Source organism: Natator depressus, chromosome 5 (genome assembly GCF_965152275.1).
Source record: "Natator depressus isolate rNatDep1 chromosome 5, rNatDep2.hap1, whole genome shotgun sequence".
NCBI classification, from domain to species: Eukaryota; Metazoa; Chordata; order Testudines; family Cheloniidae; genus Natator; species Natator depressus.
Window position 1 is genome coordinate 41,005,954 of NC_134238.1, and position 26,508 is coordinate 41,032,461.

Here is a 26,508-nt window from a genome sequence, read left to right on the forward strand (position 1 = left end):
ACCTCTGGTGAGTGTACCTTGGTAAATATAATACATGATTTAAAAGCAAGCATGTTTAATGATTAATTTGTCCTGAAGACTTGGGATGCATTCGCGGCCAGTACAGCCCCTCCTTTTAAATGGCCAACCCAACGGGTGCTTGGTATGGGAAAGGAAGGCACTGCTCTTTGAAACCATTCCCACATGTTATGAAGGTTGAAAGAAGCTGAAAGACTGTGACTTACCATGGCTGCCTGCAAGTGGAATTCTATAGCCTGGCCCGACATGCGTGATCTCTCACACCAAACCAGCAGGCCCTCAATATAAGAGGCAAAATGTGACCTTGTACCGAAAGCACATGTGTTATGTAATGTTAACAGCTTGGTTCACCGTGAAAGAGTCTACCCATTGTTCTCTAAAATGTGTCTTTTTAAATACTACTCTCCCTTTTTTTCCTCCCGCAGGTGCAAATGTTTCAACGCTCCCCCTATCATCTCCATCCGAGAGGCTAGTGCAGATAAGAAGGCAAAAAAAATGCACTCACGATGAAATGTTCTCTGAGCTCATGCAGTCCTCCCGCACTGAAAGAGCTCAGCAGAATGCGTGGAGGCCAGCAATGGCAGAGTCCAGGAAAGCACAAAATGAACGTGAGGACAGGAGGGACACACGAGAGGAGAGGTGGCAGGATCAAGATGATAGGTGGCGGCAGCATGATGAGTGGAGACAGGATGCAATGCTGAGGCTACTGGGTGATCAAACTGATATGCTCCAGCGTCTGGTGGAGCTGCAGGAAAGGCAGCAGGAGCACAGACCGCCGCTGCAGCCCCTGTGTAACCGTCTGCCTCCTCTCCAAGTTCCATAGCCTCCTCACCCAAGAACGTGGGGGGAGGGGGGGGTGTCCTCTGGTCACCCAACCACTCCACCCCAGAGGACTGCCCAAGCAACAGAAGGCTGGCATTCAATAAGTTTTGAAGTGCAGTATGGCCTTGTCCTTCCCTCCTCCCCTCATCCACCACCCCACCCGGTGTTTCCTTCCTGCCCCACCCCTCCCGGGCTATCTTGGCAGTTATCCCCCTATTTCTGTGATGAATTAATAAAGAATGCATGATTTTGAAACAACAATGACTTTATTGCCTCTGCAAGCAATGATCGAAGGCGGGAGGGCGGGTGGCTTACATGGAAGTACAGTGAACCAAGGGGGCAGGTTTTCATCAAGGAGAAACAAACAGAACTGCCACATCATAGCCTGGCCAGTCATGAAACTGGTTTTCAAAGCTTCTCTGATGCACAGCATGCCCTGCCGTGCTCTTCTAATCGCCTTGGTGTCTGGCTGCACATAATCAGTGGCCAGGCGATTTGCCTCAACCTCCCACCCCATCATAAACGTCTCCCCCTTACTCTGACAGATTTTGTGGAGCACACAGCAAGCAGCAATAACAATGGGAATATTGGTTTCGCTGAGGTCTAACCGAGTCAGTAAACTGCACCAGCACGCTTTTAAATGTCCAAATGCACATTCTACCACCATTCTGCACTCGCTCAGCCTATAGTTGAACAGCTCCTTACTACTGTCCAGGCTGCTTGTGTACAGCTTCATGAGCCATGGCATTAAGGGGTAGGCTGGGTCCCCAAGGATAACTATAGGAATTTCAACATCCCCAACAGTTATTTTCTGGTCTGGGAAGTAAGTCCCTTCCTGCAGTTTTTGAAACAGACCAGAGTTCCTGAAGATGCAAGCGTCATGTACCTTTCCCAGCCATCCCACGTTGATGTCGGTGAAATGTCCCTTGTGATCCACCAGTGCTTGCAGCACCATTGAAAAGTACCCCTTGCAGTTTACGTACTGGCTGCCAAGGTGGTCCGGTCCCAAGATAGGGATATGCGTTCCGTGTATCACCCCACTACAGTTAGGGAATCCCATTGCAGCAAAGTCATCCACTATGACCTCACATTTCCCAGAGTTACTACCCTTGATAGCAGCAGCTCAGTGATTGCGTTGGCTACTTGGATCACAGCAACCCCCACAGTAGATTTGCCCACTCCAAATAGATTCCCGACTGACCGGTAGCTGTCTGGCTTTGCAAGCTTCCAGAGGGCTATCGCCACTTGCTTCTGAACTGTGAGGGCTGCTCTCATCTTGGTATTCTTGTGCTTCAGGGCAGGGGAAAGCAAGTCACAAAGTTCCATGAAAGTGCCCTTATGCATGCGAAAGTTTCTCAGCCACTGGGAATCATCCCAGACCTGCAACACTATGTGGTCCCACCAGTCTGTGCTTGTTTCCCGGGCCCAGAATCGGCATTCCATGGCATGAGCCTGCCCCATTGCCACCAGGATGTCCAAATTGCCGAGGCCCGTGCTTTGAGAGAAGTCTGTGTCCATGTCCTCATCACTCTCGTCACCGCGCTGCCGTCGCCTCCTCACCTGCTTTTGCAGATTCTGGTTCTGCACATACTGCAGGATAATGCGCGAGGTGTTTACAATGCTCATAACTGCCACAGTGATCTGAGCGGGCTCCATGCTTGCCGTGGTACGGCGTCTGCAGGAGAGCAGAGTTGCAGCAGGAGCAGTGGCTAAACACCAATGCCACAAGAATAGATATTTATAAAGAACGACGAGAGGACCTGCAAGGTGGATTCATGAGAGCAGGAGAGCAGAGTTGCAGCAGAAGTGGTGGAGGATGATGGTTAGCACTGCGCACATTTCCCGAGGAAGAACACACGTACCCGGGAGCCCATGACAGACAACATGGAGAAATTCACTATTGAGACAATAGCAGCAGAGCAGAATTGCAGCGGAAGTGGTGTATGACGACAGTTAGCAGTCCTACTGCACCGTCTGCTGCCAGCAGCACCCAGGACACAACAGCGGCGGTGTCGGTGAGCTGAGCTGAGCGTGCTGCACACTTGCCGTGGTATGGCGTCTGCACGGAAAAAAGGCACGAAACGATTGTCTGCCGTTGCTTTCACGGAGGGAGGGGCAACTGATGACCTGTACCCAAAACCACCCGCAACAATGTTTTTGCCCGATCAGGCATTGGGAGCTTAACCCAGAATTCCAATCGGCAGCGGAGACTGCGGGAATGTGGGACAGCTACCCACACTGCAACGCTCCATAAGTCGATGCTAGACACGGTAGTGAGGACGCACTCCACCGACTTAATGCGCTTAGTGTGGACATACGCAATCGACTGCATAAAATCGATTTCTAAAAATCGACTTCTATAATATCGACCTAATTTCATAGTGTAGACATACCCTTAGAGGTAATGTCAGAGCCTGAATGCTTAGAACCCTCCAATTCAAACAGAGAAGGGGAAGGATGATGTTTACTCCCAGACTTACATTTGGAGTCAGAAGTAGCTGGAGTAGCACTCTGAGTTGATCCAGAATCCTCTGGGTCATGATTGGGGCTTGGCTCAGTTGCAGGTCTTATCACCTCCTTCATGAGGTGAACTTTTAAGATGATAGTCACTCTGCTTCTTAGTGTGGGTGCAAAAGAAAGTACAGATAGGGCATTTGTCCCCCTTCTGTCCCTCACCCAGAAAAAACAGACAGCTCTTCTGCCCATCTGTGACAAAGATAACATCCCTGCTCATGGCACACAGTTTAAAACCTGGGGATTCATAATAAATCCTCCAGGTACAAATAAAACTACACCCAAACTAACTATCTAATCCTATCGTAAATACTAACTACAACTATACTAACTATATAGAGAACATTTTCCAAAGCTGGCTAACCAAAGCTAATGTTACAGGGAACTCCAACTCTCGCCACAGGCTGTAAGAAGGAAGTGAGAGGGAGGTGGTGGACACACCCCTTTTATGCCCTCACCTGAGAACACAAGGACAATAGAGATATATGTGCCATGTAGGGGTACAAAAATCTCACACTCCAGTGCACTGAGCGTACATACACATCTGGTGGAATGTATATGTACACAATCACTCGAAGGAAAACTGAACATCTTCCAGACAATCTGCCCACTTCACGCCAGATGTCTGAACATTTTTCTCAGATGAGTCAGAAATATCATCTTCCCCATGTCCACCAAATGCTATCGATTGGATATCCCTCTATACCTGTCTATTTTGCTGCTACAGGCTAGGTGTCCTTTGGGACTTTGGTCTAGTCTATATTAGAAAAGGTTTACAGGTATAGCTATACTGGCAAACCCTCCTAGTGTAGACACAGTTTATATCAGCCAGAGTGCTTTTACCGGTATAGCTCCTTGAATAATATAAGGTATATCACCAAAGCACTTTTTTTTGCTGTAACTGCATCTACACTACAGCTTTTGCTGGTATAAAAGTGTCTTTTTTTTTTTTAAATCACACCCTAACCAACATTACTATATCAGCAAACATTTCTCATGTAGACCTGGTCCTGGGATTTGGAAGTTGAGAAAGGATGAAAAAAAGAGATGCTGTCAGAGGTCCTGAGGAAGTTTGGGGGTTTGACAAATGGGGGTCAGAGGTTTAATAATTGTCATGGAAGGAGTTGCTAGGATTTTGGTAGCTGAGATAAGGATGTCACAAAAGATGTGGCAGCTGGAAGAAGAGGGTTTGACAGTTGTGGTTGGGAGGAGGAGTGGAGTGGGCAGGGTGGAAGACCCACACATCTGGGAGAAATGTGGAGAGTATGTCAGAGGAAGGAACTTGGGACAAAGAGGTTCCAAGGCAGTGAGGGGGAAGTAGAGAGGAATGCATTGCAGGTGACGGTTTGCATTTGGGGGGGTTATGGATGGGAGGGGCTTGGGGTGGCAAGGATTTGAAAGCTGTGGGTAGTATATGGACACTTTTAAGAGAGTGCAGGGACACATTTTTTAGGACTGCAAGCTCTCAGTGTACACATTTGATGAACTGTGTGTGTGATGTGCACCTCTTAGAAAATGCCCACAGCAGGCTGGTCATCTCACCTCCCCTCAGTTGTCACAGATGACTTTTTGAATACAGTTAATTTATCTTTCTCCCCATGTGGTGTCCTCAGGAGGAGCTGATATGTCTTCCCTGCTCTGGGGCAGTGATAAATGAAGGGGGTGGGGGATAGTTCCCTTTTATGGACATCCAGCCAGCCAGTAGCTATAAAATCCCTCTTAGTAGCTGTTCTCTAATTGCTCCAGGGTTAAAAAATCTCAATGCTACGTATAGGTAAAAGGAAGTGAGTGGGCACCTGGCCAAAAGAGCCAATAGGAAGGCTAGAACTTTTTAAAATTGAAACAAGACTCCCCTTTTGTCTGTCTGTTGTCGTTCTCCGGGGAGAGGCAGACAGGGCTGCAGTTATGCTGTAAGAAGCTTTGGGTCAGGTATGAAAAATCATCAGTATCATACCTCGAAACGACTCATCTAAAACCCCAGATATATAAGTAGATCAGGAAATGTCTAGAAAGACGCAGTTAGGTTTATCCCTTTTATTTCTTTATGGCTTGTGGACTCCTCTGTGCTAACCTCAGGTGCTTTTGTTTTGCTTGAAACCTTTAAGCTGGACCTCAAGAAAACTATTCTTGATGCTTAATCCTTGTAGTTACTCTTTTAAAATCTAGCAATAGACTGAGTTTCCAGATGTATGTTCTTCTTTTTTTTTTTTTTTAATAAAATTTACCTTTTTTAAGAACAGGATTGGATTTCTGTGTCTTAAAAGGTTTGTGCACATATTGTTTAATTAGCTGGTGGCAACAGCTGATTTCCCTTTTTTCTTTCTCAGCTTTTCTCCGGAGGGGGGTGAAAGGGCTTGAGGGTACCTCACAGGAAGGAATTCCCAAGTGCGCCTTCCTGGGTTCTCAAAGGGGTTTTGCACTTGGGTGCTGGCAGCATCTACCAATCCAAGGTCAGAGAAAAGCTGTAACCTTGGAAATTTAATACAAGCCTGGAGTGGCAAGTATTAATTTTTAGAGTCCTTGATCGCCCCCACCTTCTTCATTCGAAGTGCCAGAGTGGGGAATCAGCCTTTACAGGGGCTATGATCATGGGGGGAAAAGCAGTAACCTACATTCCACGATCCTTTCATTAAATAGGTGGAGTTGAAGGGTGCTGTTCCCCACACAGAGGAAGAACACAACTAACTGAACCACTCAGGAAAACTCTTCTCCAGTCAGGGGCCTTTGTGTTGTAATCTCAGTCAGACGGTGCCAGCAAGTTACAGTCTCTAACAATAGCAGCCAACAGAGATTACATCAATAATGAATTTGTTACCTTTTTTTATTTTGAAATTAATATTTGCCAAACCTGTCCTATGCACTATATCTGACTAAGGACTAATGCCCAAGATTAAAGTAAACTTTTCAGAACAAACTATTCTTAAGATGTACATAAACAATAAAAGGTTAGACCATTTGTCAAAGATGTAAAAAATATTTTTTAGTTCCATAAATCTAAAACAGCTTGTTAGATTTACTCTAAATTGGCCTAAAAAAAGTTATCTTTTGGCCTCAGTCTAAGCAGGGAAAATTGAGGACAATAGAAGAGTTCTGAGAAAGTTTAAAGTGGATGGAAAATTGGGCTGTGAATGGAAACATTTTTCAACCAAAACTATGATATCACCCCTGTGACACTCATAATTAAATCACCTATGCAACTATTTTGGGAGTAACCTTAACAAACTGAATCAATAATCACTATCAAAGGGTATCAGAGAAAAAATTGGTGACTTCCGGCTCATTTCCAAGTATATTATTAAACATAACATCAACACACATTTATCATGTGTCAAGTTTTCTCAAATGAGATACACAACACTTACTAAACATTGAGCTGTATGTAATACTTAGTCACTTAAGTCGTGCCTTCCAGTCAGGGATGAGGTACACTTACAGCACACTGTGAGGAAGCCTGCGCTCATCACTACCATTGTACTCAATACAGGAATAAAATAAGACTTACTCCCAGTGACTTAGCCTTCAAAGACACTACATTCTTGACTTGAATCTGAAAAAAATGCAAAGCTACTTTTCAAAGGGGTGAACAGCATCATCCAAGAGGAGAGTTCCTAACACTAAACTCACTATAATTGAACCCTATTATATATGGTACATGGAGCCAATGTAGAAATAATATAAAGGTATTTTTAGTTTTAAATCTTAAATGACACTTTTTTTAAAAGAGTGAAAACATAGCTGATGTTCATGCTTATTTACCTGAGACGCCACAATGAGCATGATCATAGAGATGTTGTTGGTGCATGGCAGACTTCTTGTAAATAACATGGGGATGACCACTTTCAAAACTGAAATGATTGGAATTTTCAGTTATATTCCTTAAAGGCTCAATGAAATATTCTTCATCTTCTGTAGCGATAACGCCATGCTTAAAGGAGAATAAGAAGACAAACAAAAGCAACTAGTTACTGTTTCTCTGCCAATATCCTTAATTATAAGACAACATACTAAACAGAGAAGACACCAGCTTTCCTCCCACTGAACTCACAGCAAAATCCCCACTGACTTCCGTGGGAGAAGGAGCAAGCTCCTATTAGCAACACAAAGAGAAAATGAAGAAAAAATTACTGCCTCGCTTCCTCAGTCCTTTCCCACCATTTTTGTCCAGATGTGGTAAGACAGCAAGAGACATTTTTGGTGTGTGACAATCAGCCTTTTTTTCCCTCATGAAACAACCTATTGACAACGATGTTCCAGAATTATATGATTCATATCCATTAAAAATGATGCCAAGCCAAAATGGCCTTGTTCAGAGAGTGAACACAGTGTCCCTCTATGATGGCATACCGAGAGATGTTTTAATGCCATACATTGCATCAAAAGAGAAAACTTACATAACAGATTTATTTTAGGCAAATATTATTCAAAGAAACCACTGTGTTTTGTATCCAAATGCTGAGTTCTAACACTGTATTGCACTTCTTTAGGCTCAAATTAATAATATTCATTAATTTACACTATATATGAGGGACGTTTTACATATAGATTTCTACCTCAGAATTGCACTACAGATCTTAGGCAGATCATACCTAAGCAGATTATTCACTAGTTTGGATTCTGCCAAGGAAACTGATCATTTTTCCAAATTTTACAATGCATGAGAGAAGACCTTTTATTCTTCATTACTTCCATGTCTGCAATCTCAGATTCTCATGAAAGGGGAAGTAGTTCAGGAAGGAAAGGAGACATGTCAGGCCAACTCCACAAATTCCTACACGCCTTAGTATGTGGATTTTCAGCCATTAAAACTGAACAACAGAAGAAATAACTCCAGCTTTGGAGCGCCTTTGGATGTGTAAACACTAGGGAATTGCCTTATAGACATAATTCCACACTATATTTGCCAGTCTGAAGATTCCAGTCTCTACATCAACACCTAAAGGCTTTGGAATTGATGACAATCTTTACAATATGAGAGAGAGGTACGGAACAGCAAGAGAATTGGGAAGCAGGAAGTTACAAATTCTAACCCTGGTTCTGTGGTCTTAGGCAAGTCACTTAGAAACTGATGCTGTTTACATCAAAGGCATTATAAAGACTATGTTGAAGTCAACCAGAGTTAGAGATAGTTTTAAATAGTCCATTTGGTATGTCTACACTGAAGAAAAAAAACACACTGCAGCGGGTCTCCGAGGCTGGGTCTACAGACTCAGGCTTGAGGGGCTTGCACTATGGTGCTAAAAATAGCAGTATAAACATTCCTGCTTAGGCTGGATGATGGGCTCTGAGACCCACCCACCAGATGTTTGTAGACCCTGTCTCTGAGACTCGCTGCCATGGGTTTTATTCTGCAGTGTAGACATGGTCTCACTATTTAACTGAGAGTACTCAGCATCTCCCAGGTGGTGCTCAGCACTTCTATTTTCAAAAATTAGCACATAAGCTATTGTGTCTCTGCAGGCAGTGTAACATGCATGCAGCAAGATTGTAAGGGGTCATTTTATGAGGCTGTAATGTTCACCTAATGACTGCCAGATATACTCTGTACATTTGCACATCCACATTTCAGTAGTTTGTATGTTGCTTGTGAAGTGCTATGGGACATTTTGGAAAGGAAGGTGCTCTCTATATATGTACCTTATCCATTTATTTTCAAAGACTATGAGCACATATCCTAAACTGCACACACAGCTTTCAGTTGTCTTTTCCCTACACGGAAACCATTACCATAAATGCTCCTCTTCTACAGTAGTTTTCACTATCTGTTCACTAAACTGAGTTACTTCACAAAAGAAATAACATCTGGGCTCAAATTTAGCCAGCATATGCTGGTACGAGACCTCTTCCATACCACCTTCTTGTTGTTCCGCATCTAAATTTTCATTTAAAATAAAAATGAAAGGCTAAATTCACAAAACGGGCTCAAGCACTTAACTACCCCTTTAGGCACTTAAGTCCAACATTTAGGTGCCACTGGCATTCACAAAAGCCCCACTCAGCTGTTACCTAACCTAAAGTCACTGTGTTTCCACCAGTAAAAATCCCTGCGACATTTCTGCCAGTGGGCATGGGCAAAACCACCAAAATCCTGACATTGCCAAACTGCTCAACATCTAATGTTCATCTAAGCTCAAGCAGGATTCATAAGCTAGACGTTCCCCTTCCTGTCTTGGCTGTTGGGCCCAATCCAGTAGGCATGCTCTGAGTGTGCCTAACCCACACCAGACTGTAGGCCAATAGTTAGAGTACTCACCCAAGAGTGTGGAAGACCCAGGTTCAAATCTCTCTTCCACCCAATTCTGAAGAGTGACTTAAACCCAGATCTCTCACCTTTCAGCTGCATGCCCTAACCATGGGGCTATGGCATCATTCTCACTCACTGATTGTTCCAATGACTATTGAAGTATGTCATACAGGAGTGACTGAAAGAGACCCATTCAAGAATATCTTCCTATAGCCCAGTGGTTGAGGGGGGAAGCCCTCACTTAGGAGATAGAAGACTTAGGTTCTAGTCTCTGCTTTTAATCTGGTCAAAGCGGCATTTCAGGATTCCAGCATCCAAGATGAATGCTCCAATCTCTAAGCTAGTCGATATACGCAGGGTAGCAGCAGCTCCTCCTCACTTTTACTTTAGAAAGCACTGACCTGGCTTAGGTGCCTAACTCCAGGAGAAGGTTCATGACTAGGCATCCCAAGCAGAGACAGATGCCTCGTTTCCTTTGAAGGGTGGGGTTTAAGCAACACCCCTCCCCTCAGCATTTCCTATTGGCTAGTTTAGGCAGCTCCCCATTCAGCATGCTGGCTTCTGTGAATCCCTGTTTTAGGTACCGATGCATCATGTAGGGAGCTTGGGAGCCTACTCTGAGGTTGTCAGTTCCACTAGGCAGCAGGTTGCCTGAAGGTTAGAAGCCTACAACCCCCTTATAAATCTAGCCCTAAAGCCTGGTGTACACTTAAAATTTAGATTGACATACCCCTTGCAGACATAGCTATGTCAAGCTAACCTCCAGTGTAGATGCAGCTATGTCTCTGGAAGAATGCCTCCATTGACCTATCTACTGTCTTTCGGGGAGGCAGTGTTCCTCCACTGATGGAAAAACCCATTCTGTCAGAGTAGGCTGTATCTATACTATGGGGTTATGCCAGCATAACTACCGTGACGTATCTATGCCAGTATAGTCCACATAATGTATGGACTGAGTTGCTAGCTGTTATATGGTTGCTGAGATAGCCTCAAAAACACGACCCTAGTGTAACAAACAGATGGAGTGACATCTGCCTGTGTTTACAGAACCTAAATCTAAGAGGAGAGGCCAGATCTGTTCCATTCATTTCAAAGGGTACTAACTCAAACGTTAATGATAACACTTCAAATTTCTACATTAATTCACTGCTCGGTGCATGTAAGAAAAAAGAGAGAAAATAAATACTACAAAAATCTGCAATCTACTGTGAGTAAAAACCCATGGCACCACCAATGAGTATTGCCATACTTCTCTACCTCAAATCAAGAAATTCAACAGTACGTATCTGGCCTAAGCTACACATAGGTGCACTGGTTTAACTAAAGTTTAGTTTTTAAAGTGATTTTGTTAAACAAGGACAAAAACTCTGTGTCTATATATCATGTTAAGCCTGGTGTATATCATTTAGCTTGCATCAGTAAATTTATAGATGCAAACTAAACAGTTATAACCAATTTGATACAGTTGTTCCCACAAAAGGGGTTTGCAGTGATTTAACTAAATTGATTTTGAAACATATTTTAGATAAACCAATGCAGCCTCTGTATAGTCAATGACTATATCAACAAAAATACATAACAATTATGATCTTTACAATATTAGAAAGTATATGCATTTAGAAATGTTTCCAGTTTGTACACCTTTAGTAACTTTTGGCTAATGAATTCTAGGAATTGTGCTATTACATCCAAAGTGAAACTTTAAAGCACACTTTGGGCCTGCCCTTCCACTCCTTAGTCCGGCAAAACTTGCACTGGCAGCAATAAGAAGCTTCTTTGAATAAGGAGTGTGAGACTGACCATTAAGTAATTAAACATATTTATGTTTTTGAATTAATTTTCTATTTTGTGTTTTCCATTCTATTTCTATTCTACATAGTTTTTTATACCATACTCATCACCAAAGAATCTGAGTGCCTTCCAGTAATGCATTAAGCAAAATAACTCCACATATGTCACATGTTGTTCGTTCTCTTATCCTCACCCCAGAGAGAAAAACATGTGGTGTGGGGACTCTTGTTTTGGTAGGGTGTATTTTTGTTTGCTTGAATATAAACAGTACATGAGTTAAACCTCAAGGTCCAAAACATGAGTGAAGATCATCACAATGTAAAAGTGACCTCTAAGAAATTTAACAAAACATTATCCAAGGTGGTTCTATAATTGATGGAACATTATCAGTATAGCATATTCTTAAGCATCATTTGGAGGAAGAGATGGTGATCTGGAGAGGGACTGGCACATTGTGGAATCTAAACAAGGCCATTTTTATAGACTCATTGTCCTGCTTACTCTGGTTTGGCAGGGCAGCCAGCACATATTTTAAGCTGATGAAACTTTGTTAAATTTCTTTGCAGATCCCTGCCCGGAGCCCCTGCCGCACCGTGCCTGCACACCAACCCCCTGCCCTGAGCCCCCTGCCTCACCCCGCACCCCTCCTTCACCCCAACCCCCTGCCCTGAGCCCCCTGCTGCACCTTGCACACCTCCTGAACCCCAACCCCTTGCGCTGAGCCCCTTCCTGTACACCACACCCCCTCCCACACACCCCATTCCCTCCCGCACCCCAACCCCTTGCCCCAGCCCTAGCCCTACATTCATGGCCCTGCATGCAATTTCCCCACCCAGATGTGGCCCTCGGCCCAAAAAGTTTGCCCACCCCTGAGCTAAGGGTGCGATTCCGCTGCTCATGTACCCATACTCACACTAGCTCTCATGGACCCAGCACAGGTCTAAATCGCAGTGTAGCCGCGGTGGCACAGACAGCCACTGCTGCTACCTGTGCTACCGCAGCTACACTGCGATTTAGACTCACGTTGGCTCTCACCGAGCTGTGCGCATTTGTGTACACAAGCAGGGGAATCATCTCACCAGCTGCTACTGTAAACGTAGCCATAGTTTGCTCTCTGTATTGACTTTGCTCTTTCTGAGACTTTCTAATCCACACATCTAGAAGCATTTTAGCAACTGAGTAAATAGCAGCTTTCCTACTTTAATTTGTACACATATGTATTGTTGCTTGACAATAATGGAAGCTTCCGACCCAATTTTCCACTGAAAGTTACAAGTGTGCCAACATAAATATAGCTCCACCCACTCCTCAGCCATTCTTGCACAGTACATAGATAGTTGCACATTCATGCTGCAAATGACTATGCTTATATGTGTGCGCTCATTTCCCAGTAATTACATACACACACAGGGCAGCCTGTATATGACCTTGCGAAAGTTAAGCCCACACACAAAATACTCATTTCCATCAAAGGGAACTCCACTCAGACAGACCTAGGACAGGATATGGTCTGGGTTTTAATCTTCATAAATCAAATAATATTTTTAAATGTCATCCAAAGTGTCATATTTAAAATTGATTTCACGTCTATGAAAGTATTTAGTTGTGTTAAATGGTAGTTACTTTAAAAGATGGACAAGGCGGGTGAGCAAGTCAACATAAGCTCCCAGTACCAGATGCTGTCACAAAAAGGGCCAGTGTGATCCTTTAGTTTATAAACAGGGAAGTAATAAGGAGGAGGATAGAGATGATTTCTCCTCTGTACACTGCATTGGCGACACTGGCACCAGAATACCATGCACAGTTCTAGTCTCTACATTTTTAAAGGATGTTGCTTGACAATGGTGCAGAAAAGAGCCTAAAAAATTATTCCAGGGCTGGAGAAAATGTCTTTCAGTGAGAGACTTAAAGAACTGCTTAGCTTATCAAAAAGAAGAATGAGAGGTGACTTGATCAGAATGGGATCAAATGGCAGAAAATACCAGGTACTGAAGGACTCCTTAAACCTAACAAAGAAAGACATAACAAGAACCAATGGCTGGAAGCTGAAGCCAGACAAATATATATTGTATATAAGGCCCACATTTACCAGTGAGGGTGATTAACCATTGAAACAGACTACCAATGGAAGCTGTGGATTCTCCATATCTTGATGTCTTCAAATCCAAGCTGGATGCCTTTCTGGAAATTATGCTTTAACCCAACTTTAGTCAAATATAAGTTATTGAGCTCAATTGCAGAAGTAACTGGGTGAAATTTAAGGACTTGTTATATGCAGGAGGTCAGACTAGATGATCTAATAGTCCCTTCTGGTCTTAAACTCTATGAATAGGAATCCTATGAAATGTTGGGATAGAAGAAATGATGGTATATAATATTACTCTCTGTTTGCACTTCTAAACAGGGTCTTTATGAACTTGGTGTGTGTTATTTTGAAAATGACAAGTTGTAATGAACAAAAAATATTTTTCTTACAACAACAACAGAATGAGGTTTTCCTGCCATTTTCTACCTTAGAAGTAGTTCAGAAAGAACATCTCCCCTTACTCCATTTGGGACTTCTTTCTCCATATTCATGACACTTTTACTAAAGTGAGATGTTTAAACTGAGACTCTTGGAAAAGGAATAATTGCTTACCTGTAATGCTGTATCCCTGAAGATATCATTTGACTGTATTCCTACTCTTGGGTCTCAGCTTGCCAGCCTGGGACAGGGTAGAATTGTCTCAAGGGCATCTGAGACTCTGAGGCACAGCCTTATTCTAAGATCAAATTCTAGTGCCTCAGTACCTTCAAGAACATTTTGTTTTAGTTCCTTGAGGAGGGGAAAAACAAGGCTCCTCACATTCAAAATATAATAGATACCAAAGGCTATTTATGGTAGGAGGAAACTTTCGGGAAAAAAATTTAGTAATTGAAAATGTAGGCCCGTCCACATATCTAAGAGGAGGAAGGTGTGTGAAGTAGGAATTCAAACAAATGACCTTTCCAGAGAAGCAGAATTGTCAACAAGTAATTATTCTTTCTTTATCACACTGACTTGGTTCCTACTTTTAGAGGCTAAAAACCACAGGACAGTCTCCAAAAAACCCAATTTTAGAGTAATAAAAGAAACTATACAAAATAGTTTCAGAAAGTCTGAGGTCCCTTCCAACCCTGATATTCTATGAAATGATGGATACTTCCCAAATGTGTCATCCCGCCACCAAAAACAGGTACTGGGAGAGCTAGAAGCAGGGCAAGATTAAGGCACAGGCTGGAGCCTTAGCTCCTGAAGATTTGTGATTACAGTACACTTTCAGTGTAAGAAGGTAAGTTTCTACTCCCAGTGGTGGGAAGGAAAAGTCTGAAAATATGACATGAGTGTAACTGATTCAATGATCTCTGCCTGAAACTACAGAGAGCATGAAAAAATAGCTCTGGGATGGGTCCATCTGAATAGGGTGTTAACTCCAAAACCCATTCCTCTGTAGGGCCCTGTCAACATCATCCAGCAAAGGAGTCTCTGTGTGGCAGGAGAAGTGTGCAGAGAGCCCAGCCCCAAGTTCAGTGAGATATCCCAGTGGCTCAAGTGTAAGTTCTGGAGGGTCCCCACCTCTTTTAAAGAGAAGGGGTAAGAGAGCCTTACTTCCTGCTCCTGTTTCTGGGGAGTGAAAGGAGCCCCATGCCACTGTCTGAGCCTTTCTGAGAAGGGTAGTAGGCTCTCTGACACTGCCATGTGAAGTAGGAGGCATGACCCTGCTGAGGTGCAGGCCCACAAGAGAATAGGCCCTGAGAGCCCCATTTGTTGTGTGCTTCGGGACCCAAAATTACCTTAATCCAGCCCTGGTTGGAAGAAATACTGAACAAGCATCAATAGTCAAAGACACCAAAGATAATGAATTAAATGCGTAATCTGACACTTAAAGTCAATGCTCTGGAAGCACAATGTGCTAAGGCCAAACTACTGACAGAACACTGAGACTATCAACCTACTGAGAAGCCAAAGGAATGTCTGAGGGATGTGACGAGGCCAGTGACCAACAGACACCTGCTGAAGTCACTGGGGCATGTGAACCATGCAAGTCAAAAAGAGCTCCCTATCTCAAGGAGCTGTCAATAGCCTCAAGATGTCCCCAGCTATGCAGCTAAAAGCTTTGAAGGAAAGCTAGCACCAGCGAATGAGATGGCTAGAGGAGAAATCAAATGGTATAGAAATGGTGTCCAAACCAACGTCGAAGTCTGTAGGGGTGGCAGACAACAGGGATCATCTACAATGACCCCAGCTCTGACAGGGAGCTTGTGAGCTGGCCAAGGCCAGACACGAACAAAAATGGAATGTCCAGAAGGGCGCTGAGGCACTGTCAGTTGATCTCAAAATGAGGTGAGCCAGCCTGTTCCTCAAAGGGCAAATATTCTGAGTGTCAGAGGCATTCGGGCATGTACACTAGCAAGCTGAGACCCAGAAGTCGAGCTCCAGTCACTGCAGTATCTTTAGAATACAATCTACATGCTGATAACTCAGTGTATTAACATAAGACACATCCTTAAATACATCCTTAAAGATTAAAACACATCCTTATAGATGAACTGCATAGGTAAAGTGAAATTGAAGTTAAGTCCAAAAACATGTACTATATGCTTCCACTCACCAGGGTGTGGATGCATTTAAACACAGAAATACTTTTAACTAAGCTTCTTAAATATGACTTTCCCCCTTGAAATCCTTCTGGGGGAGAAGTGCCTCAGAATGCATCACTCTGATAACACAGACACAATTAGCTAAGTGAATTTCAATCTATCTAGTTAGCTAGGTTATTGTCTGGCACTCTGCACTGTAATAGTAGACTTTTGTTATCAATGATGTCACAGGATGTATTATTCTATGACACCTGCAGGGGAAAAAAGGAAGTGCTCAAAGTAATCCAGAGAAAAAAAACTTTTAGACATTCTGCACCTAATACAATAAAATCCTAATCTTTGTTGGGGACCTCTACAGGCTACTGTAATAGAAACAGTAAAATAATAATATTTTTGCAGTGGATAATAGCAACATGTATTTTAAAATTTACTACAGCAATCAGTAGACTCTTGGTTCAGTATTTCCCAATCATGATCTTTTATTTTATCACTTTGTAATTCCCTAGCCTATTGTTATTTTTAGGCTTCAATTATAGTATTAGGGAGTAAGATTTTTTCCATATAAGAACTAGTGCTGAATGACCAAGAGTTTCATCAACAATGAGAGAACAATTTACAAAAACCATTGTAAATACTTGGATTTCTAACACTACTGTTACTTTAAAGCATTTTTATTTGATTTATAAATATAAAGATCCTGTAAAAAATGTAAATAATTACTTTGTGGCTTTGCTATTTGCCAAGGGTTCTGCTTTCTTCTTCACTCCTTGGGACTGTAGCACAGAAGACTTCTAGACCACAGAGCTTTCCTTCCTCATTATTTATTTCAGGCCTTTTGAACCCAATACCGAGAGGTGCTGTACACCCTGAACTGGAATTTCATGCCAGTCGGTCCATTGCAAAAGGCACTCAGCACCCCTAAGGCCAGTCATTTTTATTCCCGGAGTTTGCAACAGTTTTGATAAATCTAATCTCACTCCATAACTAATCTTGCAGCCCTAATACAGGCACTGGAAGCACTAAAATTTTGCCTGAAGTAGGACTACAGGACTGGGTATAAGGAATAAGTACTTTTCCTCAGGAGCCAGATCTCTGTTCCTTGCCTTTCTGTCTGTTTGCTTCTTGCAGGCAGTCAAAGAACATGAACATACACTAATTAAGTTCTTCCTCTATATTTTAAAGGAGAAAGTACACTATGAAACTAAAATATATAACATGCACTTACCAGACCATTGCAGTTGCTTAAAGCCACTTTAGTTGTGCTATGTTGGTCTTGCAAATATCCTGTGTAATGACAGTGGTCTAACAAATCATGTTTCCATTTAGGTCCATCTTTCCCCCAGTATTCTACTGTAAAATGTTTGGACACCAAATCTGTGTTGAGAATCAAGTTTAAATGAAAGTGCTTGCCATAGGCAGAGAGTTTAAAAAATAATTTAGATGCTTGGTCATAAAGGTCTGTGCTCCTCTTCCTTCTCCTCAAGGGTTCATCATCTTTCACAGTATAGCTGAGGAAGGCTCCATTTTGATCAACCCTTACTGGGACTGTTAGTTGGTAATGTTCAAGGTAAGACAGGAATTCCTCTTTGTAATCACCAGGTAAGCCAGTCCAGGAAATGGGCATAAAAGAAAAGAAAATATAACAGGAAACAACAAGTAGTAGTATAAACATAAACCACAGCTGGCTAAATCCCATCACCCTCATGAGTGAAAGTTGATTTCAGGTATTTGCATGGTGAAAAGCTTTGCTAAATAAAATCAAGAAAAATATTCTATTTTTAAAAAGAATCAGCAAAATTAATGCAGGTTCCTGTTAATTTGATCTCACTAGAAATGCAAATATTTCAAATTCACTTTATATTTTTCCTATTTAACCTACTACGTAAACATTTGGGGCTACATTCTACACTGTGAAGAATGTACATCTACCAATGATTTCACTTAAAGACAAAAACTATAAGATCCACCTGCAAAAATAAAAACAGTTGCAATGAAAAAATATCTTTGTAAAAACATTTAAATGTATCCTCATTTCACTAAAAAAGCCTATAAATGCAAATATGTCAAGACATGTTTTAGACTCTTATAGTTTCTGCAATTTAAAAAAATGTTTATGACATTATGGCCAGTCTTTAACATGCTATTGCATTATGATTAAACTTAATTTGCAGGACTTTGATGTTTTAATTTCTTTTATTTCTAACCTTAACTATAACAATCTCAAGATACACTTTGACCTAATGGGTTTCTCTGCAAATGAACGTCCATCATAGGTGCTAGAACTAGGAGTGCTGGGGGTGCTTTCGCAGTCCCTGGCTTGAAGTGGTTTCCATCATAAACAGGATTTACAGTTTGGTGTAATGGCTCTCCACACCCCCACCATACAAATTGTTCCAGCACCCCTGACTTTCATGATAATAAATCATGAGAAAACTACATAAGTGTTAATATGATCACTAGCTATTTATATAACAATGGCTTAGGAAAGCATTACCTGAAATTAGTGCAAAAGGGATATGTCCTTCCAGCTATAAAAGTGGGACCCCTACCTTGAGAATTATATGAAAGCCTGTTGTCACTGTGAAATTCCGATGAAGCCATGACTAGGCTCAAAATCCAGGTCAACGTCTTCCACAAAATTTCCATAATTTAGAAAAACAGAAAGGGTTTGGGCTTTTTTGGAGGGCTACCTATGTGCTATAGAGTTAACTCCACTCCAGAATCGCACCATAACAGGGATATTTATTTTATATTTCTTCCAAAATAATTATTGGATGTTCCACTTTTTGACAGGTACTCTTTTCCAACAACCTGTGCTTTCTTCTATATCTGCAGTCATTTTCTCAATTCAAAAACAAGTATGTTGTAAAATTCCTTTAGAGATCAATAAGGTGTCAGACTTGATAGTTATTAAACTTTGTCCATTTCTTTACCTGAAAAAAAGAAAAAAACAGGCATGTCAAAGTAAGGTCTACTTTGAATTGGAAGATCTCTACTGCAAAAATGCTATCCAAGTGTCATGAATTACTACAGGGATCAGCAACCTTTGGCATGCGGCCTGTCAGCGAAATCCACTGGCAGGCCGGGACGGTTTGTTTACCTGTAGCGTCCGCAGGTTCAGCAGATCGCAGCTCCCACTGGCCGCGGTTCACCGTTCCAGGCCAATGGGGGCTGTGGGAAGCAGTGCGAGCCGAGGGATGTGCTAGCTGCCGCTTCCTGCAGCCCCTATTGGCCTGGAACAGCAAACTGCGGCCAGTGGGAGCTGCGCTCGGCCGAACCTGTGGACGCTGCTTCTGAACAAACCGTCCCGGCCCGCCAGCAGATTTCTCTGACAGGCCGCGTGCCAAAGGTTGCTGATCCCTGAATTACTACATAGTTGGCAATCAGATTTGAACATTGTTTCTTGTATGGTCTAAGGCCCCAATCCTGCAGAAACGTATACACACACTTTAAGCATGTGTAATTCTTAATTGATTTCAGTGGAACTACTTATCCAGTTGAAATATGTTAGTGTTTATGAGATCAGGGCTTTAACAAACATTTACAAAGCCAATGCTTTAAATATAAATGCTTGGCTCACTGTAGTCAGTGCAATGTTCTGATTGATTTCAATAGTGGATAATTAGACCCAATATGGTGGCAGAAAAAGGAAGAACGCAGGAATGCATCGTAATGTTTTCTGACAGAGAAGTGTATAGTTATCTGATCTACAACATGAACGTTATTATTATTATTTATTCAGGGCTCACCCTGCACCCCTTATGCAGGCAAAATTCAGTTTAACTTCAATGGAAGTTTTCCATGTGTTTCTGCTAGAGAATTTAGTTCATCATTTGAAATTATTAATTGCATTAATTTTGTGGTTTAAATATTAGCAAAGACATTTTGTACAGACAGCTCATCATTTAATGTATTTGTACACACTTCAATAATTTTAGTGTGCTGGGAACTGTGTAAATTGTTGATAATGACACATTACAAACTACCCATTATATTGTTTTGAATAAAATGCAGGTCTCAAAATTGTATACAGTAATCTGTAACACCTGCCTCACACTGGGCTCTGTGGGTCCACCAGTAGTCACAACAAAACACATGAAAAGTTGAAAACATCTTGAATAAAAATACCCAACACCATATGAGTTAACATCTACAACTGGAAGGAACTTATGTTACCTCAGAATTGTATCAAAACAGAAGGTCTGTTCCTACAGCTTTTACTCACACAAAAAGTCCTATTGAAGTCAATGGAATTACTTGCGTGAGTAAAGATTACAGAATCAAGATGATAATGTGCAGCACTGTTCAAAGTGTATGTTACAGGTAGCTTAGAGCGTCAAGTGGCCTAGTGGTTAGAGCACATGGCTCTCAGCCCCATTTGGTTGAGGAGACTCAGACTTTAAGGCCGGGGGATGGTAGGGGGACCCAGGCCCTCCCCCTTCACTGGGTCCCAGTCCAGGGCCCTGTGAACATCAACTCCTTAATGGGACAAGGCCTTCCCAGCAGGGAGTCAAAATCCGCTGTGCTGGGTTACTTCCTACCAGCCTGTCGGTTTGGCGCTTGGCCCCGCTAGTCCAATTTGCTGAGCACCTTGCTTCCTGTAGGGTCCCCTCTTGGGTAGCACCTTGCCGCAGTCCCAGGCTCCTTCAGGCAGGGCAGCCGGAAGTTGGTGAGGACGAGCCCCACAATGTCACTGGGGTTCGCTCACTTCGTTACCTCAGGTGCCAGAGGGTCCTAAGTCTTCCTCGCAATCTCCCTTGGCTGGGGAGACGGTGTTTACTGCCTGGGGCTTCCTTGGCTGGCGGGCTAGTGCTCCTTCCCCTCAGGTAGGGAGGCTGCTGGCTCCTGCCTCTTTGCCAAACTGACCCCTAAACTGAGCCAGGCTCTCTCCTTTTTCCTCCCCCTCAAGGCCTGGCATAGGCTGCAGGTATAATGGGGCAGAGCTAGTTGGGCCCAAAGGCTCTCTTTAACCCCTGCTGTGCTGGTTGGCAGTTTCTCTGCTTCATCACAGTGTACAACAAATTTCTCAATAAACTCAACATCTAGTTGGGTCAATTTATATATTAGCGCTGTAGTGAAGACTAGCCATGTTCTGTAACCAGTGTTTAAAATGTAGTTAATTGTTGCTACATATTATACACATTATATTGTTACTTTAGCTTTCTTCTCAAAATAGCATATAGTATTTAATTATGATATGATGAGGAAATAACACTGAGACTAAAGGATACTTTTCTTGTAAATGGCAATTCTAAACTAGTAAGGATTTTATCAGGGAGAGCGAGGGGATTTAGTGTTGTAACTCATAGATTTTAAGCCCCAAAAGGACCATAATGAGCATCTAATCTGACTGCCTGTATAACACTGGCCTTAGAATTCATTTAGAAACATGTCATTTACTAAGACCACTTGGTTAAACTACAGTTTATGTTTTAGATAGATAGTTAATCTTGATTTGAAGATTTCAAGAGATGATAAATCTCTTCTTAGATAAAGTGCTCCAATGGTTAATTACCCTCAATATTTAAAAGTGTGCCTTACTTCCAGTTTGGATTTGTCTAGCTTCAATATCCAGCCACTGGATTATGCTCTGTCTTTGTATGTTATTAAAGAGCCCTCTAACTATCAGAAATCATCTCCAATCCAGGTACTGATAGACTCTAATCTTCTTTTTGATAAACTATGGCTCCATCAGGAAGACCTGAAAATCAAGGAGGAATCCTAAAAAAGTAGAAACAAATGGACAAACAGCTAAGTAGGGAATAAAATAATAGCACAAGTAAGTAGGGGCAAAATCAGAAAGGCGAAGCCACAAAATGAGTTACACCTAATAAGGGACATAAAAGGTAATAAGAACAATCTCATTAAATACACAGAGAGCAAGAGAAAGATGAAGGAAAGATTAGGTCCTCTACTTAGCAGAGAAGGAGTGCTAATAACTGATTACATCAAGAAGGCTGAGATGTTTAATGCCTATTTTGCTTCAGTTTTCACTAAAAGGGTTAATGGTGACACAATTAATATTAACAAAAGGGAAGGAACACAAGCAAAAGAGAGAAAGAACACATTAAAGAATATTTAGACAAGTCAGATGCATTCAAGTTGTCAAGGTTTGACTAAATTCATCCTAGGGTAGTTGGGGAACTAGCTGAAGCAATCACGGAACTCTTAGCAATTATCTTCAAGAACTCATAAAGGACAAGTGAGGTCCCAAAAGACTGAAGAAGGGCAAATGTCATACAGATCTTTAAAAAGGAGAATGAAGAGGACCCAGGGAACCTAACTTTAATACCTGGAACAAATTATTAAATAATTTGTAAGCACATAGAGAATAAGAGGGTTATAGCACTAGCCACCACAGATTTGTCATGAACAAATCATGTCAAACCAACCTAATTTCCTTCTTTGATGTGGTTACTGGCCTAGTGGATGGGGGAAAGCTGTAGACATGATATATCTTGATTTTATAAGTCTTTTAACACAGGCCCAGATGAGATTCTCATAAGCAAACTAGGAAAATATGGTGTGAATTAAATTTCTATAAGGTGGGTGCACAGCTGATTGAAAGACCATACTCAAAGAGTAGTTATCAATGGTTCTGTCAAACTGGGAGGGTGAATCTACTGCAGTCCTGCAGGGGTCAGTCCTGGATCAGGTACTATTCAAAATTTCATTGATGACTTGGATAATGGAATAGAGAGTATGCTTATAAAATCTGTGGATAACACCAAGCTGGGAAGGGTTGCAAGAACTTTGGAGGATAGGATAAGAATTCAAAATGATCTTGACAAATTGGAGAATTGGTATGAAATCAACTAGATGAAATTCAGGAAGACAAGTTCAAAATACTACATGTAGGAAGGAAAAATCAAATGCACAACTAGAAAATGGGGAATTACTGGCTAGGTGATAGTACTGCTGAAAAGGATCTGGGGGTTACAGTGGATCACAAATTGAATGTGATTCAACAATGTGATGCAGCTGTGAAAAAGGCTAATATTATTTTGGAGTCTATTAACAGGAGTGTCATATGGGCAGTAATTGTCCCATTCTACTCCCCACTGGTGAAGCCTCAGCTGGAGTACCTGACCTATCAGAAAAGGTTAAACAAAACCTAGGCATGTTTAGTCTTGAGAAATGAAGACTGAGGGATGACTGATAACAGTCTTCAAACATGTTAAGGCAATAGAGGACATTGATTAATTGTTCTCCATGTCCACTGAAGGTGGGACAATATATAATGGGCTTAGTCTGAAGCAAGGGAGATTTAGGTTACATATTAGGGAAAACTTTCTAACTATAGGAGTAGTAAAGTTCTGGAATAGTCTTCCAAGGAAGGCTGTGGAATCCCCATCATTGGAGGTTTTTAAGACCAAATTGGACAAATACTTGTTAGGGATGGTCTAGGTGTACGTAGTCCTGCCTCTGTGCAGGGGCCTGGACTTGATGACCTCTAAAGGTAGACCTACATGCCTACAATTCCACTGAGCTTCTTTCAGAGCAGCAGCCGTGTTAGTCTGTATTCGCACAAAGAAAAGGAGTACTAATGGCACCTTAGAGACTAACCAATTTATTTGAGCATAAGCTTTCGTGAGCTACATGCATCCGATGAGGTGAGCCGTAGCTCATGAAAGCTTATGCTCAAATAAATTGGTTAGTCTCTAAGGTGCCACTAGTACTCCTTTTCTTTTTACTGAGCTACTTAAATCTCTCACTGTCAGGCAGGTTTTTTCATGCCTCTAATAATTCTTGTAGCTCTTTTCTGAACTCTTTCCAGTTTGTCAACATCTTTTTTAAAGTGTGGATAACCAAAACTGGACACTGTATTCCAGTAATGGTCTTGTGAATGCTGTATACAGAATTAATATCACCTCCCAACTCCTATTTGATATTCCCCGGGCCCTCTTTATACGAGCAAGGATCACATCAGTCCTCTTAGCCACAGCATCACAGTAGGGAGCTCATATTCTGCCTGTGCGTATCATGTATTGTCCTAACAGCACAGTCTCCTTCAACTGTAGAGCCAAAGGGGACTAGATGGCTCAGAATACTACTAGTAAGATATGGTACCTTTTACCTCTAGGTCACTGGTTCAAATTAACATTGGTCAGTAGTGGCCAAAAAATATTATTATTTAATGTCTTTTCAGTGGCCTGCGTGAAATGGGTTGGTCTCAGTCTAAGGGCTTGTCTACATGGCAAGTTACTCTGCTGCAAGTCAAGGTGTGAATCTACAGTGTGCCAGCTTGCAATGCAGTAACATCCTATGTGGACATTGCTACAGTGCAGTGAAAGTCCTGAATAGCCCCCTTACTATACTTTAGGGGGCACCTGTTCACACAACAAGATCCCCAGGAGAGTTAGTACAAGTTTCACCGACTTTTGAGTCTGTTTTCCGACAGCATTGCAGCCGGTGTAAGCACTATCTAAACAGGCCACAGGTGTTTTTACTACTGCCCCAAGCCTTAAGACTGAGAATGGACATGGAGGATGAACCACACTCTCTACTCTAGACTGGTCCTCCCCATACAAAGCTGTACAAGCTTGTACAAGCTTCCACTGGCTATAGCATACCTGTTCTGTGAATAAATTGAGGATTTCAGTCTCCACTGCTGTCAAGCTGACACCTTTTGTCAACCCTACATGTTCATTAATAAATAAATTGTATAGGGAATGAACTATATGCATATCCAAGGTAATAGTTTGTGATTTCGTTTTCTTAACATTTATCTAAATGCAACAGCTACCACATATATGAAAACGGCATTGGTTAGTCTCTAAGGTGCCACAAGTACTCCTTTTCTTTTTGCGAATACAGACTAACACGGCTGTTACTCTGAAACCATGCTAGAGTGGTGAAGGAAAAGATGCAAAAAGTATTTCGAAATCTGAGATAGAGCTGGTAAAACCTGTGCACACAGCAGGGAGCTCTGTGGGCTCAGGGGTGATCGGTTTAGCAGCCTTCCACTGGTTCCAAACCTCCATTTCTTCTTCCTTGCTATGCTATTGTTCAAATGCAATAACTGTGAGTGGCCATAACACCAGATAGCTACAATGACACTCACATGGGTTTCCTTTTGCATTCAGTGAGGGCTAGTTTGGCGAGAGGGAGCCACACGTGGTACTGCTTGTCCCGCTGCAGGCTCACTGTGGTCCAGGGAGCTTTGGGTTAGACTTCCTAGGGGCAACCATCCTGTACTTTCAGCGGGGGTGTAGGTGAACTCAGGGACTCCCTCCCGCGACCCAATAAGAAGGCACACGTCTCATGAGACAGGTAGAGCCCCCGCCTATGCACTTCCTCCTCCCCTCAGCCTCTGCAACTGGCAAGAGTACGGAGCTGCCTCCGCTCAGTCCCCACTGGGACTCCAAGCTCAAGCTGATCGTTCTCCCACAGCAGCTCGTTCCGTGCTTCATCCTAAACAGCATCTCCCGGCTACTCTGTTCTCAGACTGTATGAAGTCTTGCGGCAGCACCTGAGGTCCACTAATAACCTCTTGTTAAACGAAATCAGGCTATGTCAATAAACAAACCACAGGTTTCGCGGTGGGGGGAGGGGGAGAGAGAGAATCAGGCAGTATCAGTAAAGATCCCCACGTAGAAGAAATTGAGGGAAATGACATATTTGGAAGTTATGCCTACAGCTAAAAATATCCTACAGTTATTACTGATCACAAAGATAAACCACATTTCGGCTCCTCAGGAGTCACATCTCTCGCTTCATGAGCAATCTTCCGGTTAGACACACATGGTGATTGGTCGTCAGCTTTAGGTGAGAAGCAAACATTGTTTGGTCTAAGGTCGTGTTCTGTATTGATCAAGGTGCAACCCCTCCCCCTGCCTTCTGCTCACTCCCGTTCTGCTGCTTCTCACACGCAAGTCACAGAGACGGGGAAGACTTGGGACAGAGCCGTGTCTTGAAAGGACAGGAGCAGTCAGTGATCACTGGAAGTACTAGTGGTTGCTAAGGAAATGCAGCGGGAGGGGCAAAAGAGGACAAGGAGGGGTTGGGAATAAAACAAAAACAAATTCAATTACAGGTATTGGGCTAGCCATGAAAAGCATTGCCCTGCTTCAAAAGCCTGAGGATTAGGGACTTGCCCCTGGGAGTTATATAGACTTAAATAGCGACCCACAGACCTCGTTTTAGAGGACTTGCTGAAAAGAAACGTGTGGGGGAGGAGAAAATGCAAGAAAAGTAAACACAAAGGGAACGAGGGGGCTTTGCGACCCACTTATTAATCAAAAACCAAAGCATGAACAACCAAAGTGCTGTTGTGTATGTTGTAATGTAAACCACCAGATCAGCGACCACCTTGGGGGAGAAACAAAACTGCATTTATCTGAACAGCATTTTCCTCCTAGTCTGCCCCACTCTTCCCCTCAAGTCATGCCAAACTTTCTAGGGGGATCAGCTGTCAGTTTTATGTCTAAAAACCCAGACTAGCAACTATAAATATTCTTAAAAATAACTTCACATGAAATATCAGCAGGAAAGAAAATTAG

The 26,508-nt window shown here is 42.4% G+C and overlaps 1 protein-coding gene across 1 annotated transcript in view; it reads right to left on the reverse strand.

Moving 5' to 3' along the window:
* Nucleotides 1-26,508, reverse strand: part of ADAMTS6 (ADAM metallopeptidase with thrombospondin type 1 motif 6) — a 316,147-nt gene that overhangs the window by 288,547 nt on the left and 1,092 nt on the right. The window contains exons 2-4 of the mRNA XM_074952624.1: nt 18,556-18,939; nt 17,232-17,590; nt 7,111-7,279 (exon numbers count right to left, since the gene is read on the reverse strand). Coding sequence (XP_074808725.1) covers nt 7,111-7,279; nt 17,232-17,590; nt 18,556-18,652 — 625 coding nt within the window. The 5' untranslated portion in view covers nt 18,653-18,939. The remainder of the gene's footprint in view (nt 1-7,110; nt 7,280-17,231; nt 17,591-18,555; nt 18,940-26,508) is intronic.